The sequence below is a fragment of the Crinia signifera genome, chromosome 1, assembly GCF_055691185.1.
Source record: "Crinia signifera chromosome 1, ASM5569118v1, whole genome shotgun sequence".
Classification (NCBI taxonomy): domain Eukaryota; kingdom Metazoa; phylum Chordata; class Amphibia; order Anura; family Myobatrachidae; genus Crinia; species Crinia signifera.
Genome location: NC_139217.1, coordinates 367,629,509 through 367,652,534, shown reverse-complemented (window position 1 = coordinate 367,652,534; position 23,026 = coordinate 367,629,509). Strand labels below are relative to the sequence as shown.

General features: G+C 41.8%; 1 protein-coding gene across 1 annotated transcript in view; it reads left to right on the top strand.

Annotated features, from left to right (window-relative positions):
* The window catches only part of TMEM132C (transmembrane protein 132C), a 460,032-nt gene that overhangs the window by 396,021 nt on the left and 40,985 nt on the right, over positions 1 to 23,026 (top strand). The window contains exon 5 of the mRNA XM_083150595.1: positions 19,122 to 19,265. Coding sequence (XP_083006721.1) covers positions 19,122 to 19,265 — 144 coding nt within the window. The remainder of the gene's footprint in view (positions 1 to 19,121; positions 19,266 to 23,026) is intronic.

Sequence of the window (23,026 nt, the reverse complement as noted above, 5' to 3'; positions counted from 1 at the left end):
GGACACAGGTGAGGGAGGGAGGAAAAAAAAGGAAGCCATTGTGGTTTGCAAAAGAAGTAGCAAGTATTGTGAAAGCAAAAAAGTTGGCCTTTAAGAAATTTAAGAAGACGCAGAAGAATGAGGACAAAGAGGTGTATCTTGTTAGACAGAAGGAGGCTAAGAAGGTAATCAGATGTGCAAAAGCACAGGCTGAAGAGAAAATGGCCCAATCAGTGGGTAAAGGGGGGAAAACTTTTTTTAGGTATATAAGTGAAAGGAGAAAAACAAAAAGTGGAATAATAAGACTAAAGACAGAGAGTGGAAGTTTTCTTGAGGGGGACAATGTAATAGCAGATAATATTAATAATTATTTCTGCTCAGTATTCACTGCTGAAAGAGAGGGGAAGGGGCCACAATTAAGTTGCAAGTATAGTCAGAAAACTGAGGGAGAAACAAGTACATTTACAGAGGAGAAAGTCCTCACAGAACTCTCAAAACTGAAAGTGGATAAATCAATGGGGCCAGATGGGATACATCCAAGGATACTAAAAGAGCTCAAAGGGGAGCTGGTAAAACCAATAACAGAATTATTCAACCAGTCACTAGCTACTGGAGTAATCCCAGAGGACTGGAAAACAGCGAATGTAGTCCCACTGCACAAAAGTGGAAGCAAAGAAGAGGTAAGCAACTATCGACCAGTGAGCCTTACATCAGTAGTAGGGAAATTGATGGAAACACTCTTAAAAGAAAGAGTTGTAGAATATCTCAAAACCAGCAATTTACAGGATCCAAAACAGCATGGGTTTACTGGGGGAAGATCATGTCAAACAAATCTTATTGACTTTTTTGACTGGGTGACTAAAGTAATAGATCAAGGTGGGGCTGTAGATGTAGCTTATCTAGACTTTAGTAAGGCTTTTGACACTGTCCCACATCGCAGACTGTTAAATAAACTTGAAAGCTTGGGATTGGATTCTAAGATAGTTGAATGGATAAGAGCATGGTTGCAGGACAGAAAACAGAGAGTTGTAGTAAACGGAGTACAGTCAAAGGAGGGAAAGGTTACAAGTGGAGTACCCCAGGGATCTGTACTTGGACCAGTGCTTTTTAATATCTTTATTGGTGATATTGCAAATGGAATTGAGGGTAAAATGTGCCTTTTTGCAGATGACACAAAGGTATGCAACAGGGTAGACACACCAGGAGGGGTAAAACAAATGATTGATGATCTAGGTAGATTAGAGGAATGGTCAAGAGCATGGCAACTACAGTTTAATGCCAAAAAATGCAAAATCATGCACTTGGGTTGCAAAAATCCAAAGACTAAATATAGTATAAATGGCACTATAATGGAAACTACTGAGGAAGAGAGGGATCTAGGTGTCACTATTTCAGGGGACTTAAAGGCAGGTAGGCAATGTAACAAAGCAATGAAGAAGGCAAGTCAGATGCTTGGTTGCATAGGGAGAGGTATCAGCAGTAGAAAGAAAGAAGTAATAATGCCACTGTATAGGTCATTGGTACGACCTCATCTAGAGTATTGTGTTCAGTTCTGGAGGCCATATCTCCAGAAGGATATAAATACATTAGAGACTGTACAAAGAAGGGCAACTAAAATGGTGCATGGCCTACATCACCAAACGTACCAGGAAAGACTAAAAGATCTTAATATGTATACTTTAGAGCAGAGAAGGGAAAGGGGGGACATGATAGAAACTTTCAAATATATCAAGGGTTTTAACAAGGTACAGGTGGGAGACATTCTTCACAGGAAGAGGAGCAGCAGAACACGAGGACATGCACTGAAACTAGAGGGAGGAAGATTCAGGGGAAATTTGAGGAAGAATTACTTCACAGAAAGAGTAGTAGATAAGTGGAATAGCCTCCCATCAGAGGTGGTAGAGGCAAATACAGTAGTACAATTTAAACATGCTTGGGATAGGCATATTGATATCCTTACAAAAAAATAAGGATCAAATATGGTTTGAGGTAACATGTTTAAAAAAGGGGCAGACTAGATGGGCCAAGTGGTTCTTATCTGCCGTCAAATTCTATGTTTCTATGTTTCTATAGGGTAAGGGTGCATAGGTTAAGAAATGCAAAGGAGAAGCGGTTTATTGGTGACAGGTGGAAGGAGGGGGTGCGAAGTACAATAACTTTTTATCATATACTGTAATATGTTTTGTTTTTTTAGTACATAGTGTTAAAAAGTCTAAATTAAATGCACTTTATTAACAGCCCTAAAGCTTCAGGGGTTCAAAGTGTACCTCCGACTGGCAGGGTGGGGAGAAGGGGCCCAAAGCATTTTTTAGCACCTGGGCACAAGACTCTCTTTTATTATTGTGGTAGTATATATTGTTATACTGTGCACGCATGCAATGGTACATACATATCCTATTGTCTCCCATATGTTATAAACCAGCGGTTCTCATACTGTGGGTCCTGACCGCAAAGTGGGTCCCGACCTTCTTAGTATGGGTCGCGACTCCATGTCACTGACCATCAGGCTGATGACTTTTCTAATCTCAGTCAAGTATTCAAGGAGTCTGAAAAATCTGTCAAATTGTCTGTTATTTTATACTGCTCCCATCATTCTGTGCCTCCACAATGCTGCCATGTACTATGTGCTGTCTGCTGACTACACATGTGATGTGATGACCTTCTGCAATAACTTGGTGGGGTCCTGTCATTATTTTTATTGTCTGATGGGGTCCCAGAGCAAACTAGTTTGAGAACCCCTGTTATAAACCATATGATAATTTGTATTAATATTAATTAACGCATGCTATAAAAGTGCTTTATGAACTGTATCGCCATCAATACTGATATGTATGTACCAAACATAAACTAATACATTTATTTATGTGTTGCGGACACTCATCATCATAGAAAGGAGAAATAAAAAAAATATATATGGACCAGCAATAGTGTAACGCTGTTAGAAATGTGATTTATTCCCAATTAAATTTCAATCAAATTAATAAATAAATGATTAAAAAAAGAGGTTTATATAGCTGGTAGCAGGGGCAGATTGGCCACACAGGTCTCACAGGAAAGATTCTTAGTGGGCGGATGTATCTCTAAGGCCTGTTTTGTTTGTTGACATGCGACCCCTACCCTTTGAAGACAGACCACCACACTCATTGTCCCCATTCATTCTGGTATTCCATCTCTGCAGTACAGTATCTCTGCCATCCAGCCAGAGCTGGATTAAGGCTTTAGGAGGCATGGGGCATATGCAGGGCTGGTGATCATATATATATATATATATATATATATATATATAGTGTCTAGTGTATGATTGTCTGTATCTGTTGGCAGCTTACTAGTAGATGAAAAATACCTGATCCATGGTGGGGGGCCCTTACGGTACTTACCCCTAGAGCCCCCCCCCCACACACTTTAATTTAGCTCTACATTTAGTGATGCTGCCATGGCTACATGGCACGTTATATATCTGGTGCTGCCACTTTTACAACATTTTCCAAGGCCACTTTTAGTTCCCAATCTTCCCCTGGCTGGTAGGTCTAGACATTGTAATAAGCTGTCATGATTAAGCGCAATTCTGACAATGCCGTTCTGATGCCAGAATGGGCCTAACTGTACATAAAATGTTATTGATAAGTGACCTGCTTTTACCCTGGATGGTTATGAAAAAATTGTGGGTGAAACAGGGAAGCAGATGGAATCCCTTTCCTTTGAAGTCCATACTCAATGGAAGTCATTTCCCCTAGAACCCAGTCAGAGACCTGGTCTGGCTTGTATGTCCCTCTGTATACAAATGCAGATTCCACTCAGATCCTTAGGTGTCAGAGCTTTGGTTGTTGATGGCTAATTGCTCAGCTTCAAAGGGAAAGTAAATTAGCCAGCCCCTGCGTATAGCACCAGAAGCCCCCATGTGACAGTGAAGATTCCTGAGGTAGGGACTCTGTTGAGTGCAGATTTTAAAAGTGCATGACACACAAGAAAAATTGTTCATTATCCTTGGAATGAGACGGGTCTGATACCTGTCTCCGAAATGTTCCAGTACCTGGAGAGAGGTTCCACTCCATCCCACTGTCTTATCGGATTGGTGGGTTTTTATTTCCAAATTTTTATTTTCTTTGAGAATGTTTTACTTGTGACTTTTGACTTTTAACTTTTAACAATATATCTTGTAACTCTTTTTTTTCTGTAATATACTTTAAGCCTTGTAGTATTTCCACGTAAATTAAAAATCATAATTTAGTTTTGGTGTCTGTTGTTATCCAGCCCAAGCCTCTGCAGAATTCGCCAGAGGGCTACCATGTAATTCATGATTTTGTGTGTCAGCAGAACCAACGCTATCGTGGACTACTGTAGGTCTAAAAGGTACTTTGGTTGGTGGCAAGCGGAAAATCGTGGTGAAGTAAACACACGCTAAGGTAATCAGTAACCGTGTCACGTGGCAGGGATTCGCAGATTGATCTGAGGAACCGCCGAGCTAGGATTGTGACATAAGTGACCACCAGTTAGGTTCTTCTGCCTTACTTACTGCCTTACTACTGAAATTTTAGAACAACAACCTGTTTTTCTTAATATACTGTATTAAACAGCCAGTTCAGTGTTTAGCACAGAAGAGGATACTCAAATAAGAAGTTTCCATTGAATATCTCTGCCTGCATGACGTTCATAGCTGGATGCACACCTGTGTTTTCAAAAATACTGTGTGAGTGAGTCAGAGCCCTAGTAATCATGCATTATTTTGCTAGTACCCTGTGGAGCACAGCATTGTGGGTGGTACAGTAGGTGTCTATGACAGGTTGCCACCTAGAATTATAGAAACAGCAAACATCACAGAGTGCATGTTTCGCAGTACTGTGCAACCTCCTCTTGGAGAGTGAAGAGCATGACTTATTGGGTACTTTGTTCTTGGATTTGCGAAACTATAACCTCTGTAATAAGAGGGTGCATTAATCAGCATGATTCGCTTTCATTTTGTCATCAAGGACAACGTGTAGTAATATCCTGTTTCCCCTTGCCTCTCTGCGATCATTTCTCCACACTTCTTTTGATAACTTTAACCTTTAAAAATAATGCAACAGGATGTTTCGGCTTCTCCTGACTTTTAATGTTGCCAGTAATAAAGGAGACATGGAAATGTGACTGTAGCTGTAGGAGGAGAGTTATTAAAATGCATTTCTGGTCAGGTATTGAACTTCTGGATAGGACGTTCTTTTTTCCCCCGTAAATTAAATGTCACAACTTAAATAATAAAATGTAATTTTTTATCTCATGCAATAAACTTTGCTGCTAAAATCATTCTAAAGACTGTTCACTTCCTGCCATTAGTAGCAAATTACACAGCTGTAAAATCCACCCCATGATTAAACATTTGAAGCAGCTCATCTTTTACAACTGATAAAAATACAAGAAATATAAAATCTTGAGGCATTAGATTAGAAGAATAGACTTTTTATATTAATGCACACAATCCAAAAATCACAATTCATTTCCATTTGGAAATATAATGTAAGGGTATTGCCAGGCAGTTACAGTCTTGGGTCTGGAACCAGGAATAACATTCCACTGTTGGGTCCAAAGTACATATTGGAAATGGAGAGGGTGGGGTCTGGGCTGGGTGAGGCCCCAACTGATCATGGGCTAGATGTACTAAGCCGTGAAAAGTGATCAAATGGAGAGTTATAAACCACCTGCCAATCAGTAAGGATACTTTGGGGGGTATGCAATGTGCCGCCGCTATTTCCGATGTGGGAAATAGCGGCGGCTCCCTATTCAATGCTGTCTTTAGCGACAGCATTGAAGCGGGATTAAGGCAGCTCGTTCTGCCGATAACGGCCCTGGATTGTTACGATCCCTGCCGCAGATCCCCAATCCACGCCGTTTTTGTGGCCACTGCCCCTTTGCGGCGAGCAGCAGGCGGGACCTTGAATCCCGCCTGTCGTTCTGCGGTCGATCAGACCGCTAATGGGGCAGGACCACGGCTGTTGGCGGGGATCGACAGCCGTGCTACCAGATCGCATACCCCCTATGAACCAAAAGACATCATTACAAAAGATGGCTAAAATACACAGACTGACATGCATGAATATGGTAACTGTTATCCTGAGGTGTGCAGTCACTTTTAATGTTCCCTTTTGAGGGTATTCCAGAACTCACATTCTGGTTAATATTGCAGGCAAGAAGCCATTGATGAATTAGATAATTGATATTATGTTTTTCAAGGCAAAATACTCTTTATCACATTCCCTGAAAGTGGTGCTTGTGCTGATATGGGTTGTGAAGATATTACAACTGTAGTGTTGATAATGGTCAATTTTAAAATTTCAAGGGCAATTTCATTTCCTGGCAAGTGGCCCAGCTTTGCAAATCATTTGACCCTCTGTTCGGTGTTGTATTAACATCTCGCCACAACTAATGAATGAACATTAGCAAAATCACCTGGCACGTCATCTTGGCCACCACTAATTCACCCTACTTCCCAAAACACATCATCTTGATTATATAGACTGTAGCTGTATCTGACTCAACAACATGTCTGCTATCTATTACCTAAACAAATACATTCTTAGCATCATTTATTTGTATCCATCATGCACATTATTATCGCCCCGCACCTTAATTACTACATTAAACTTAACATTTTCCTTTGGAATAGCCAAGCTCTTTGCTGTAAAAAGAACACTTCAATTACCTAACTTGTAATGGGAGAAGTGTAATTAACATTGTCTCGAGGCAAATTTTTATTTATGCTGCAATCCTTCAAAGATTATACAGCTTTCCCTTCCTTGTCATCCAATTTAGCTTGTTTGCACTTTCAAACGTAGCTAATTAATTCAGGCTGTGCTACGGTAGTTAGCTGGGAGTAAATATGAATTATGAAATAATTTCAGTTTGCACTACATTTTCTACAGCAGTGCTGCAGGATAGTTCTTCTGGTGAATAGCAGGAAAGAAAACTGAAGAAGATTCCTATGTTCTTGCTTAGTTCTAATTTGATTCCAGAGGGGAAACATGATTGTTCCTGGACTACGTGCCAGAATCATGTTATGAGAAACACAGCCTGCAGTACGTTAAAGAGACAAAAGTGATGCTAAGATGCAACAAAAAGAAAAAGGGCAACATAATTTAAATTGACTAATACATCTGCTATTCTAGTGAGCTAGTATTGGTGCTAAAACTTGTCACCTCCATTTTCCAGGAGTGGCCAGGCCAAGGACTACCCCACGAGGCGTAGTTTCCTTGGCCTTGCAAGCCAAGCTGCGACTGCAAGCCTGCATAAGGTTAACCTTACTTAGGCTGCAGATGAAGAGGGACATTGTGTCCGATGGTTATGATGTTCCTCTAATCTGCTATGTGAACAAGCTTCCTCTTGCATGTGCATTGCTTAAGGATTGCATATGCTAAGTATGTTTTGGATAATTTTATGGGGTCCCCTGAGACCTGCTGGGCCCTAGGTTGCTTTGTAAAAAATGTTGTGCTCATAAATAACACATCACATGCTGTAGTGTGCTGTAGTGCAATGTGACCATGGAGGAGCTCAAATTACTATTTTGCCTGGGAGTCTGTAAAATGTACTTTTACTAAAGAGCATAGCCCAAACCAGTGGCGTAACTACCTTTTTTGCACCGCCCCCCCCCCCCCCCCCCCGCCGCTAAATTTTGCGCGCTTCCCCTCCTCTCGGCTTCCCCCCCCATGCCTGTACCTGCATGGTCCCGTCTCTCCCGGCGCGCCGGCTCCTGCTGCTATAATGAAAAGCGACTCTTAGAAAATGGCTGCCCCCATTCTGCAGACAGAAAACGGTCTGCAGTATGGGGGCAGCCATTTTCTAAGTGTCCGCTTTCATTATAGCAGCAGGACTGGAGCCAGCGCTGGGAGAGATGGGACCGTGACGGCATGGCAGCAGGTACCAGCAGAGACAGCACAGCAGCGGGTAACTATAGCCCCGCGGGCCCCCGGTGCCCAAACTTTCTCTGCGCCTCCCCGCCACCGCGGGGGCTGCGGAGCTATAGTTACGCCACTGGTCCAAACTACAACTAGTCAGTTCTAAGACACTATATAATGCTGGACAAGCCTCCAATTGAATTTTCTCATTTCTACATTTCTGTCATGTTTAATTTGTGCTAATGACTGCATAGACGGCGGCAGGCACTGTTCACCTCTGCACACAAACCTAAGCTTCCTATATACTATATAGCTGCATCCTATCTATAAAAAAAACAAAACGTAAAAGCACAGGCTGATGTAAATGCTGTTAGGGCAATCATGCACAAAGGATTTCCCTAATGAGGCCAGGATTTCACTTTTCCTTTGAAATTTAGCCATTTTAAAGCAAACATTGCTGATTTTCAGCTATTAATGCATTTTAAAGTGTAAATGTCACAACTTGACATTTCACAGTTTCACACAATGACAAAGAACACCTTTTAGAGGTGTCTAAAAAAGAAATTTTCTATTTTCTGGAATAATTATGCAAATATATGGAATGGGAAAGGGCTTACCTCCATGTTGTCTTTGTGTTATTGTGTAGGCATACAAATAAATGTTAGAAATAATAATGTATATACTGTACAGTAAGATATCTCTTGCTTTATCTAGGGAGATCTAATCTTACATAAATTATGTATTTATCAAAATGAAAAGGGATTCTGACTATAATTCTATTAAATTAGATTTACAGTGTTTTCCTCTACACGGGTGTCAAACACAAGGCCCGCGGGCCAAATCCGGCCCGCCAGACCTCGTCATGTGGCCCGCGCGAGGAGATAGCCTGCAGGGCAGTGTGTCCCAGCTCCTGCTTAGGCCACCTCCTCTCACCCACCCCACCGCGGCCGCCTTACCTGTTCCTCCACTGTCGGCGGCCATGTTCCTGTAGGCACATATGTATGCGGCATATGTATGCGGCTACAGAAACATGGCCGCCGGCCTCCACAGCTACGTGGAGGAGGGCCCGGCCGCCTGTTCCCTCTGATGCCCGGCAGTGACAGACACTGGGTGGGGACATCATGACGATGACGCCGCCCGCCCATGCGTCTGTAGAGAAGTAGGAGCAGGCAGGGAAGCTGGACCGGGAGTCGGGGACAGTGTGGCCGCAGCAAGCAGTGAAGAAAAGCTGGAAGCCGCAGCAGCTGCAGGACAGACGGAGAAACAGTAAGTGAGGATGAGGATCACACTCACAATAAAAAAAATATATATATCTGCTGTTTCCTGAGGTGTCCCCGTGTATAATAATAATAATGCCATGACACCGCAGGCTGCTCCTCCTGTATAATCATTTATGTGTCATGGCATTACTTTTATTATATTATACAGGGGGAGCAGTCTGTGGTGTCATGGCATTATTATTATACAGGGGGAGCAGCCTGTGGTGTCATGGCATTCATTTTATATTATACAGGGGGAGCAGCCTGTGGTGTCATGGCATTATAATTATACAGGGGGACCTACAGATACAACCGGCCCTTTGAGGGTGACCAAACTGCTGATGCGGCCGCCGATGAATTTGAGTTTGACACCCCTGCTCTACAGAGAAGCCATCCAGCAATAGTTAGGATACATGATTCTGTGCGCTGGAGGTTACAGTCACCATAGAAGAATTCTGATAATAATAATAATGATAGTAATACCAATGGGGCAGTACGGATGGTGTAATGGTTAGCATTACTGCCTCATAGCACTGAGGTCATGGCTTCGAATCCCACCATGGCCCTAACTGTGCAGAGTTTGTATATCCTCCCCATACTTGCGTGGGTTTCCTCTGGGTACTCCGGTTTCCTCCCACAATCCAAAAATATATTGGTAGGCTAATTGGCTTCCAACAAAATTAACCCTAGAATGTCTGTCTGTGCGTGTACATGTGGAAGGGAACATAGATTGTAAGCTCCACTGGGGCAGGGACTGATGTGAATGTTCAAATATTCTCTGTAAAGAGCTGCGGAATATGTGTGCGCTATATAAGAAACTGTTAATAAATAAATAAATAAAATAATAATAATAAAAAAATACCAACATTTGTTTATTTGGTACTTATGAGTTATCCGGGCGCCCGATTTCTAAATCGGGTCGGATCGGGCACATCGCATCGCATCGCATGCGACCATCGGATGCGATGCGATGCGATGACCCGATTTTTCCATAGGAATCAATGTTAAAATGGACAGAGTCCATTTTAACATGGAATTCAATGGGAAAAAGGGGTCCTTTTCATACCCCTACTATCCAAGTGGGCATGGAGTTGGATATAAACCTGTGGCGAGCGTAGCGTGCCACCGAGCCCGAAGCGTGGCGAGCGTAGCGAGCCCCGCGAGGGGACATAGAATACCGTCCCCTCGCGGGGCTCGCTTCGCTCGCCACGCTTCGGGCTCGGTGGCTCGCTACGCTCGCCACAGGTTTATATCCAACTCCATGCCCACTTGGATAGTAGGGGTATGAAGAGGACCCCTTTTTCCCATTGAATTCCATGTTAAAATGGACTCTGTCCATTTTAACATTGATTCCTATGGAAAAATCGAGTCATCGCATCCGATGGTCGCATGCGATGCGATATCGCATCGCATCGCATCTGATTGTATGCCTTAACTTAAGGCATACAATCAAAAAATCGGGCGCCCAGATAACTCATAAGTACCGTTTATTTATATAATTAAATTAAGCAGCTGCTATGCTTACTTCAAGAACAATCAATCAATCTGGAGTTTGGGGTTCACCCCACACTTTTCTGTTTTTTGACTCATAATATTTAGACTTCCCAATGATGGCTAAGGAGCAAAGATGAAGAACATTCCACAGGGTATTATTATTATTATTATTATTATTATAATAATAATTTTATTTATAAGGCGCCACAAGTGTTTTGCATAACTGTACAAAGGAACAGTACAGAGAGACAAAACTTAGCCTTACAGCAAATAAATAACAAAAAAAGAGTACAGGTAAAAAGAGCATCACAGTTCAATACATATTACAGCTTAAGTGTAAGTAGTGAGGACTTGATCAACGTACGACTAGAGGCTTGTGGCCAAAGAGGGAGATGAGTATGTGGACGAAGATGGTCACTGAGTGTTTAACCCCTTGAGTGGTGGGTTTTGCTGGGGCAGGACAAACCTACCAGGGCAGGTTTGTCCTGTCCTGACAAAACCGACCACAGAGCGTAGCGCCACCCCACTGTCGCTCCCCCTCTCCTGTTGCTGTGCCTCCCCCTCATCTCCACTCCAGTGGAGCCCCAGGCCCTGCCGCTGCCCCAGCCACCGATCACAACAGGTGGCAGGTGCGGGGATGTTCGTGGCAGCTCGAGAGGACTCGGGTGCCTGAACTTCCATGTCCCCTGCACCAAACATCCCTGAGCCTGTCTCACTACAACTAATGGCGGTGGGGGCAGCTGCAGAGGAGCTCTGGCATACAATCGCCGGAGCAGAGAGGTGAGGGGGAGCGATGGGAGGGGAGGAGAGTGGCCACTGGGGGGTGCCTGGACAGGTGATGCGCCAGTGGTGCACAGCTGCAGGCACCACTGGTTCTCACCTTTATAGTGGTGGTATGCCCGGAAATTTTCCGGGACAGCCCGCTGCGCAGCTGAGCCCGGAAAAATTTCCAGGCATACCACCCAAGTGGTTAAATATGGGAGAGCGAGGTATGACCGAGTGGGTGAAGGAGAGCCAGGTTTCAGTGATGGCAAGAAGGCCCCCTCGCCGCCCTGATCCCCCCTGAACTGGGCAGCATCTCCCTGAATTGGAGACGGGCAAGGAGACACTGCCCAACCACCGTGATACTGAGATGCGCGTGCGTGTGAGACGTACGCGCGTCCCAGTCCCTATCGCCGGCGCTCGCCAGAGAAGGGGATCTGGCGTACTCCGGCAATGGATGGAACCGGCTCCATCTGTATCAGGAACATCATGAGGCCCAATAGCACTATTTAGAGATGAGAACATCAATACTATGGTCCTCCCTACCGATGCCCTGCTCTCCATAGCGACAAGGTACTAGTGCCCAAACTTGCCCTTAAGCGCAAAGGGGGAGATGTACTGTACTAAGACTTGAAAAGTCATAAAATGGAGAGTGATAAATCTCCAACTAATCAGCTCATATCTGTCATTTTTCAAACCCAGCCTGTGATGTGACAGTTAGGAGCTGATTGGCTGGTGGTTTATCACTCTCCATTTTATCACTTTTCAAGTACATTTGGCCCATAGTCTGGATCTTGGATGAGAACCGCGGCAATATTGGGCTGCCTGGACTTAGAGCTGGTAGCTTTGCAGTGATTGTACTATAGTACTACCGCTACATACATTAAAAATAGAAAGGCTCCTGAAATGTAGATATTAAGGGGCTAAATCATTTGAAGGTGCTTATATGTATGGTTATCCTTTAGAGGGGTGTACAGCAAAATTAATGTTTTGTGTTTGTGATGTACCACTGTTTTGAGCGTTCTCACATCATTCTATCAGCATATACTCTCATGCAAAATAAAAGACTTGGATATAATGCAGAGATATAAAATCAAAACTAAAAAAGTACAAATTTTAATTTTAAAGCAAAATTTGAAAAAAGTAAAAATTGCAGTATTTAAAATAGCAGATGAATCCAGTAGAGAATGATACTGTCTACAGTTTTGAAAATAAAAGTATTCAAATTTTTCTATTGGAGTTATATGGCTTAATAGATCTTTAATAAATAATCATTTTAGATTATTTTGGCTTAATAAATCTTTAATAAATAATCATTTTATATATTTTATGACTAAAGTCATGGATATTGGGGCAGGTGGGGCAGATGTAATGTGCAGTGAGAGTTAGATTTGTGTGAGGTTTGTTCAAACTGAAATCCTAAATTGCATTGTAAAAATAAAGCAGTCGGTATTTACTGCACAGAAACAAAATAACTCACCGACATCTAACTCTCTCTGCACGTTACATCTGCCCCACCTGCAGTGCACATGGTGTCACAATATATGGCAATATGAAATGTCCAAATGGTCAAACAAAACCACATTTTTAGACTCTAAAACCAGGTATTTTTTATTCATGTCTATCCTGATTCTTAAAGATGTTTTTGAAATATTTTCAAAAGGTTCTGTGAGAGCAACAGTTACAGTAAAAATAAAACACAGGTTTTTTTTAACTATTGGGAAGACTTTAAATTATTGTAAAAAGAGGATCTTTATAAAAATACAGTATATATAACATATTTTTCTCTTTTGATATTTTTTTCTCACGGCAGAAGTAAAAGTTTTATTATTAACTGATAATGTAATTGAATTTTAGCAGCACAGGCAATTCTAATATTCTACATCAAAGCATTGGTTAATTTAAATATATTTTTTCTATGCATTTATATTAACTGTGTGTACTTCAAAGACGCCATGTCATGAGCCAGGCTCTGGAAATTGCAGACAGCTTTAGGCCACGTTCTCTTGATTTCAAGCCTATTTTATTTGGCTGTCCTTATGCTAACTATAAATAAAAGTCATAATTCCGAAGACTATCTACTAAGTAGGCCAAACACTGTTACAGTATGTGCTTTGCTAATGTATAAAGTCAAAGAAACCCGGCAGTGAAACATGCTTTCTGATAAAGTGAGGTCCATGTAAGGTCCAAGAAAAGGTACTGAAGATGCTATACAAGCATTAGATGTAATATCATGACAATTCGACTCACAATCACAAAAGGTTATTCCTTTAATGATTATTTTTACATTTGACTTTCAATATTGTTAGTCAATGCTATTCTGATGCCCTCTCCTTGCACATTAATACATACAGTAGTAACAAAGTGGGAGAGGTTGAAAAAGATATTAGTCCATAAAGTTCAACCTAATGCTTGAGATGTCCAAGAAAAACATAATAAAATACTAAAAATAGTGCAGTCTCCTCCTTGTGATGTGCTGCAGTTACATTACTGTACTTTCCATAGGATTAGCCACCCCTCCCATCAGCCATATTGTGTCTCCTTAAGTAAGTGCAAGATCTTGCTGAGGCTTCATGGTGAAATAATCATGCGTATTTATATATGTAATATTTAGGGGATGATTCTTTGGTGGGAGCAATTTAAAAAAAAAGCAGGTAACTTTGCACCTCGGTCAAACCATGTTGCAATGAAGGTAGGGCAGATGTAAATTGTGCAGGGAGATTTATATTTGACTGTTGTCTCAGGTGCAAGGTTACTGTCATTTCTTGCTTAACTCCCAACTCAAAATTAGCCACTTTCTAAAATGAACAGCTCCTGTAGTAATGCAGCGCATCACTGCTGTCCAAGGTGCTGAAACCTTCATTCATAATCCTCGATCCAGATCTATTCCGAGTTCTGTGAATTCCCAGCCCATCCGAACATCCATAGGCCGCACATGCACACAGTACACTGTGAGCAGGGTCCCCTTGTGTATGGACTGCGCAAAGGGTAGCCTTGACGGGCAAGGGGCGTTCCGGGCTGGACTCTCTGTGTTTCATGGGCGTGCCCAAAAAATGGTTGCCATGCCCTTAGAAATGCTGTGCAGGCCCCAGCAAACTCAGACATACCTCTGCATAATGTCACCACCTACCCCCAATTTTCATTGATACAAGCAGCCACTGAGTGACTCCTGGGTCGCGTGGCAGCTGCGGGCACAGTAGTAAGTAAGTAACCGTGAAATGATTTCTCCTTTGTGCTGCTGCATCAGTTGCATCCCTGCACAAGGTGTGTTCACCAGAGTGGCATTAACCTGCTCGCTAGCCTGAAAAAATGTCCGAATCGGGCCCATAGTGGCTACAAATATTTTCTCTTGCAATGTTTTTTTTTCCTATTGTACTCATGGACACTAATTACTTTATATACATACTGGAAATGCAATGAAAATTCTTAATATTAAACTCAACGGACATGTAATCTAGAGATTTGTCACTCTATAGCCAAATTATTCTTCACTTTCTCATTAATGTTAAATTAGTACCTAAATTAGTACTACTTGAATGGGTTTGCAGCCTACAAGCGAATGGCAATTCTTTACATGCCACTGCTAACAATTAATTGGATTATTCCTTGGAGTAACATAATCTCCAACGTAAGGATCATCCTAGATTTGTTTATTTTAGTGTCACTTATAACATGATAGTCATTTTATTAGCTGACTGAACGTGGGAGAAATCTCCAATGTAGAATGTAAGTGTCATGCATATATTACATTTGTATACTAATTAGCAAGTCACACTATTAACCCTTTGCCATGTTTTTCAAGCATAACAAAAGTTATTGGCAGAATAATTATGGTGCTAGTAGGCAGCGGTGTGCAAACGGAGGTTTTAGTCCACACTGCTAGTTACTTATCCAGATAAAGTTTTATTAACCAGGCAGCAAAAAGAGTAGGCAGCAAAGGCAGGACATTTGTAAGGTTGCTGGGCATTGTGACGGACCAGGTGTATACACTGTGCATGCTGTTGATGTAGAGTATGTGCCAGCAGTGACATGCAGGCAATATAGATTATGGTGGCAGCCCTGTGGATTAATGGGGTCTTTATGGTGCCCTCACACTTAGGACTACTTAGGGGCATTTATGTTTACTGCGGATGGAAAGAAGAATGATGCAAGGTGTAGCCACACATGCACAGAAGCTAATAGTTTTCACACCTGCAGCTAGTGACTTTGGCAGCTGCAGGTGTCATTGGCCATTTGCAGCTTCTGCAGTGGCTGCAGCTTCTGTCCAGTTCAAGGCTACATGTGAGGATTTGTTGGGCTTGCGATAGCTGGAGAAGGCTGAGAGGAGAGATACAGAAAATCAGAGCAAGGCTGATGCGCTGCGTGGGTTCTAGCAGGGATCATTGGAAGTTGAAGTTTTTACTTCCTCGCTTCAGTACATGAATACAATACAGTTTATGCACAGAAAGAAGCACTGTGGCTTCACAGTTTTTATGGTTCATAAGTGCTCAGAAGAGCATAGTTATTAGAGAGTGATGGCCTTTTTTAATAAATTAAAAAATAGCAAGTTTTACTCTTTTTGAGTTAATTTTCTTTTTCATCTTGCCATCCATTTATCATCCAAGTACAGGTATTACATAACACCTTACAATTAATGCAAAATACCCCAAACGAATAATGTGTTATACTGTATACAGGTATGACACATTATCCATTCATAGATTTATTCAGGAAGCTGAACAGCAGGGCATGATTACAGATGTGAAAGGATAAATCTTACTATTATATCCTGGTTCTCAAACTTTTTTGAATGTCAGAGCCCTAAAGTATCAGAATTGTTTTTACGTCACCCCTAGGCCAAAAAGTGTCTTATTGAGAAATTCTTAAAAAAAAAAAAAAAAAAGTACATTATGTTTATATGTCATCTTTACATGGTAAGGGGTAGGATTTGCTTCTGTTTGCCCACATATTTCATGATTGTAAGATCTGGTTTTGCCTTTTTACGTTGACCATAAATCATTTGAGTTGGGCCTTAGCCCCAAAATAGTCCAACAGAGAGGGCACATACTGTAAAGCATGGAGACATGGAGAAAAGAAAGGACAGTTATCAGAAGTTAGTGGATAAGAGTGACAGAAACCATTTTATATTTCTGGCAAAATATTAAACCCATAGAGTTGATCGTTTCACATTGGCAAAGCTGGGGTTACAATTTTGGCACTGAAGTTCAAAGAGGTATTCCCTGGGTTAGAGAAAGTTCAATGAAGAGGAGCTTGTTAGTGGGGTTTTTGCTTGATACAGAGTTTCTGGAAATTTCTGGTTGCCTTGTCCTTTTGGTATTCCCACCCTAGTAATGTATCAGCTTTTTGGTTCACCAATTCAATGGTAACACTGATTTCTACCTTCTGGGGTTAGTGGCACCACCATCCCTGGTGGGAACTCTATTTGTGTCATACCTAGAGTGCTGTGTGATTGGTTGGCAGGTGGCCTCCCATCTGGGCTATTGAGTAGACCTGGAAGATGGGGATACTGTTGGTGGGGTGGTTCTTTCTCCTCAATACTTTCTATTTCTTTCATTTAATTTAGGTTGAATAAATGAATACATCAGCATTGACCATTTGATCATCTATGTAATATATGTGCTGGATGGTTCCCCAGAAGATGAGCAGCACTGAACACTACAGGCACCATGCTGTGCCGAGGAATCAGCATGCTTCACACACTCCTAGGCTCACAATCAGACTCCTGTGAAATTAGCCAATGCAAGTCCAGGGACGGCTTAGGAGTGTGTTAAGTATGCTGATTCCCAGGTGCCACTGTGCTCAGCACTGCTTATCCCCGGTAGAACCATCCAGCCCATATATTACATACATGATCACATGTACATTTATATGTACTAAGTACTGTAGTTCCCCCCTGCACTACATGGTTGGTGCTGCAGCTGCGCTGGAAATTATGTTAGCCATTTATTGTTCAATTGATTGAGTTAATTCTAGTGAAGATGTTTGTGTCTGGTTCATAGTACAGGATATGCACTTTCTTCTGATATTCTGTAAGCAGGACTTCTCATTAAGCTTTAATTAAATGTTACCATATGTTCAGTTTATCACTGTGACTATAGAAGGCTGTGAAAATGTTAGTACTAGATAATAAAAAAAATAATTATGGTCTAGGAATTAACAAAGCCTAAAGATTGTTCATCATTCTATAATTATTAATTTAGAAGTGTAGTAAAAAATAATATACCATCTGACACTTTTGTCTAATTTTCCAAAATACGCCTGGGTATAAGCATCTTTTCCTGATTTCTGATTTTGTATTTGTTTTCCTTGTATCCTTTTATATCAGAAACTAATGTTGAGTAATCTGATGCTAATGTTTGCAAATTATAACTGCCCTTGATAAAGAATTACACAGACATTACAATGAAATTTGTTCACGAAATCTAAATCTAAATTTTCCATTAATTATGCATTCCCCAGAGATTTGTTCTAACTGAATGGAAAATGTCTAGGGTGGAAAACCACCTGTGTGAATATGTTCATCTCCAGCTGACCATACAAATCCTTCCTTCTATTCTCACATTTGGAAAATGCAATTAGTAACTGTACTGTACACTAGATTTTGTTACACAGATGTTAGAATGATGCTGCAATCAGTTCATAAAGGTTTTAGGTTTCAATCATGTTTCAATCTAGGTTTCAATCTTGGCCGCTATTTCCATTGGGGGATTTAGTGCCGCTTATTCAATGCTGCCGTTTCCAACAGCATCGAAGGTGGATTCCGACAAAACAGATCCGACTTTAAAACAAGTTGGATATGTTTCCTCAGAAACGTGGGCGTAGATTGTTGAATTCGCGGCCATTTTTGACAATCCACAGCCGTTTTTGCCAACACACAGATTTTCCGACACTTGACAGCCGGAACATTGAATTCCGCTTGTTGAGTTTCTGTCGAGCGGAGCAAAAACGACCAGGGATTCCGAATATCGGGACATTCCAACAGTCGGAATCCCGACTTGAATATCGCCCTAAGACTTCTAAGACTAAATAAGTAGCCATTACGTGCAGCGGCAGCTCGTACCTTATTGGGGGAGGGGGGTTGCCTCTGGCCGCAGCGGGGGTGCCGCAATTCAGGCACCCCCCTGTCACCGCCGCTGCTGCTGCCTCCTCTTCCACCCCGGTCCCGGCACCTGTGCTGTGATGAGTGACAGGCGCCGGAACTGGTGCATGCGCAGTACACACGTGTACCGCACATGCAGCCAACTTCTATGGGCTGCTTGGGCAACAGCCCATAGAAGAAATCTTGGTCCCGGCACCTGTACAATGTAAGTTACAGGCACCGGGACCAGCCTGTGCGCAGTACCTATATTGGTACTGCGCACGCGCATCTAATGTTTTTGCACGGCAGCCCGCACAAAGGCGTCCTGGAGGGAGGGCACACCTCCTAATAGGACTGCCTTTTTGACTGGCAGGTCAGACTTCCAATTGGAAGTCACTGCCTATCACAGTGAAGCCAGTGCAGTATCACAGACTGCATCTGGCTTCACTACAGTGGCGGATTTTACCTGGGGGGGCTGCAGCCATGCAGCCCATAGGTAAAAACTGCCACTGATTACGTGGCTTCGTAGGTCAGGTGTACAGCTGTCAACTAAATGTATTCAAGAAGAAAATTTTAAAGAGAAAGTGCAATGCCATGATTGAAAGTGGCACAATATTCAGTTATGTAATTCAGATATCATCTAGATACAAGGATGCCATTAACAATATGTTATATCTTTCATTATAGGACACCGAGATTTTGAATACCGCTATTCTTACAGGAAGGACAGTGGCATTGCCAGTCAAAGTGGTCTCAGTGGAAGAAGATGGATCTGTGACAGATATTTCTGAACTGGTGGAATGCAAATCCTCCGATGAAGATGTTGTAAAAGTAAGTGGCTACAACACTGCTTTTATTAGTAACAGAGCACTTGAGCAAAAGGTGTATGGTCCCAATACAGGGATAATCTCTTGGACTGCATGTTCTTCATGTTTGGTTATAGAGAGTGTGGTTCTACAGACTCCAAATGGCAAATGTTATAGTCCATGATTTGTGGGAGCCACTTACTCTTTTGCAGGATTAGTGCTGACTCCTGACATGTATGGATCTCATTTGCTGAGTATCGCAAGGGTACAGGGCTACAGATTTTTTGGGTGGTACTACACACCTTGTTTAGCACTAATACACCTAGATTTCTGGAAAAGCACTTTAGTTTGCAGGTAAGGTGGCAGAGCACAGAGTATCCATACCATTGTGTGGACCCAAGTGCATCAACAGCCCATAAAAGAACTCCTCCAGCGGTGAGATCCACATATTATCAAGTGCCCTATTTAATACACCATTTATTTGAAAATTATTTTAAAGATTGCCATCGATTAGAGGGACTAAAAAGTGCTACATCAAAAACTGTGAATACCCCACATGCAATATTGTGGGGCTATTAACAAGCAACAATTTACATTTTATATATTTTTATATTATGTTTTTGAATACATTTGCTTATTAATTTATAGACAATCCCGCTGTGGTATTTTAATCAATAATTGTGTTGAATAGAACCAGTACTGCTTCCATTCATATTGATATTGTTTGTTCTACTACCCAGGGGTTCCTGACTATATACCCCACCTAAGCAGCAGCTTTTAGAGAAACCTCTCTCTAAAGCACCTTAATACAGCTTTTGGTAATTTTGTTTCTAAGGTGACAGAGAAGCAGAAGTTTTCTCCTGCAGGATGACATTCCTTGCATCACTGTCTTGCCACTGTGTTAACGGCCACAGTACGTGTAGTACTTAGCTCCACTACACCCTGTGTGATATCCTGCATATACAACACTTATACGTGACCAGATAAAGTAGTCCACTGTATGTTCTGCTTCCACTACATGCTACTGTAAGTACAGCTGTGCTTATACTCATGGAAATAAATCTACAACCCTAGTTAAGACTCACTGGGGTAAATTTGCTATGCTAAATATGCCTGGATTTGGCGTATTCGTATGCAAACACGAATGCCTACACGGATTTTGGCATTTACTATGACGAAAATATGCCAATTCGTATTCATGGCACATTCATATTCATGTTTATAAATATGAATGCATATGCCATCAAAAGAATCCGAGTAGGAATCACCAGTCAAATGGTGATACCTAATTTACTAAGCAGCCGTATATATATATATATATATATATATATATATATATATATAGTCCAGGAATAGATCCGGCACTGCAGGACTTAGGTGAAACCAAAGTGAGGTAGAAGCGCCCCGGTGCCAGCAATCGGGACCTTGCAGCCCCTGGTACATATGGAGAATAGAACAAAGGGCACTCAGGGTCTTTTTCAGGTGAAAACAAAATCGACTGTTTATTCAGTCATTAGTCGGGTCCGTCTACGTTTCGGGGTCTCCCCCTTCGTCAGGACAGGTAGTGGTAAAGTGAAAATATATATATACGGCTGCTAATTGCTGCAAAAATATGCCTGGAAAATACAACTAATTTTACTGGCATATTTGGCTTTAGCCTGCATGGATCAGTCAGATTTGTGCAGGCATCAGTGTAAAAAAATAGAAAAAATAAATAAATCATTTTAAAAACTGGAGTGGAGTCCCCCCCCCCCCCCCCCCCCCCCCATGATCATAACCAGAACCGATCCTGGCTTTAAAAATTCAGGAAACAATTGAAGTAGGGGTTCCCTGTGACTTTTAAAAACAGAACCAGTCTCAAGGGGCAGTCCTGGTTCCCAAAATACGAGAAACAAAATGACTAGGGGTCCCCTGTATTTTGAGAACCAGCAACGGGCCCAACCAGCCAGCAGGATAAAGGCACAACCGGGGGAAACTTTTTATGCAAGTTCCCTGGCCAAACCATTATCCCACTGACTGGTCAGCTCAGGCAGCGACCCTGGGGGATGCCCCATAGTAGTATCTCACATGCAATACCCCTCCAACTCACCGCACGGCTTCCGGGCAGATCGATCACATACGATACATTGTATGTGGTCCTTTCGCATACAATGTATGGTATGTGATCTCAGCAAGGGCTGCAATAAATATTCATGGCAGCATGTCTGCAATGCAAGGGGCATGTGAAAGCGCCTCGCATCACAATCGCAGGAAAAGGATATGCAATATTATACTTTTCATGCGATCCGTTGCAACAATGTGTCAGAATCACATGAAAAGTGCCAATATCGCACTAGTGGATGCGGCCTTTATACTGCATTTAAGTTCCTTTACAATTATAAATCGTAATTTAAAATGTTCCCTTTTGCAGCAGAAATAGCTCAGATTTTCCTTCCCTCCCGGAATGGCCAGGAAGGTCCGAAAAATCGGGTCCCCCTCCCGGCCTTCCGGAAAGGTGGTCAAGTCTCCCGCAAACCCCCACACCCCCCTTCTCCGCAGCACCAAATACTGGATTTTGCAGGTCCGCGGCAAGGGGGCAATGCTAAAATTTCGTGAATCGTTTTAGTGGAATTTGACTTTGACTTAATTTGATTTAGTGGAAAGTCTTTGACTGTGATGGGTGCGGGGCTTGGTGACGTCAGCTTCGTTCGACTGGTCTCCTCTCCAGGATGACCAGTAGGCAAGTATGAAATAGTTCATACAGCGTATTAGACACTCAGCAACTGCATTTGCTACCAACGCTGTAAGGTTTCATATTCATATCTCTCATAATTACTTTTTTTTCACCCAATGCCACAATACAGAAATATTTGTATGTTCTGAGACACTATATCTATATATTATATGTATAAAGCATTTGTGAATAACTTACATTATTAAGTCTACAGTTAAGTTAAATTATCCTTGTCAAATGCCATATTTAAGGAATACATCAGTCAGACTAGATATGTGTTAGGAGTCTGCATGATAAATATGTCAGTGCTGCATAGTACATCCTCTGCTTAGGGCACCAAGGTCCTCTGTAATAAACTCAATGCATTTGATGCAGCTCCAGTCTCCCAATTGTATGATTAAAAAGGGGCTGAAATATAATGCACTTGTAGAAAATCAAATGATACAGTGAAGGTTAGTAAACAAGGGTAAGTAAAAGGATTTTCACTATATTGAAGCCCGATAGAAAACATAGAATGTTATTAAAATGTATTAATGTAATTTTTTTATGTTTGCTTATCAAAACACAAATTGTATTAATGCTGTAACAATACGTTTAGCTATTGCTATGCATTGATGCCCAAAGTTGTAAGAATTGTATCCATTCCACTTATAAAATACCATGAAATGACGGAACAACATAACAGTAATGGCTGTGCACGTACAAACGTTGCAACACTTGAATTGCTCCATAGGCCGCCATCCAGTGGCTGCCGGCGTGTAGGCAGTGGCGGAACTATCAAATTTGCTCCCCAAGCCAGCTACATTTGACCAAATCTACCTTTCAAGCAAATATTTATTGGGCAGAGAAGTACATTTGCATTGTTAATGATAGAAACAGTTAAAGTATACACATACTGGGGGAAATTTACTAAGATGGGAGTTCTATTTGAGATGGGATGTTGCTATGGGCAACCTATCATATACTATCTATTATCTTCTACAAGATGCTAAATAAGAAGTAGATTCTCTTTGGTTACCTATGGCAACATCCCATGTGAAATAGAGCTCCCATCTTAGTAAATGTCCCCATCT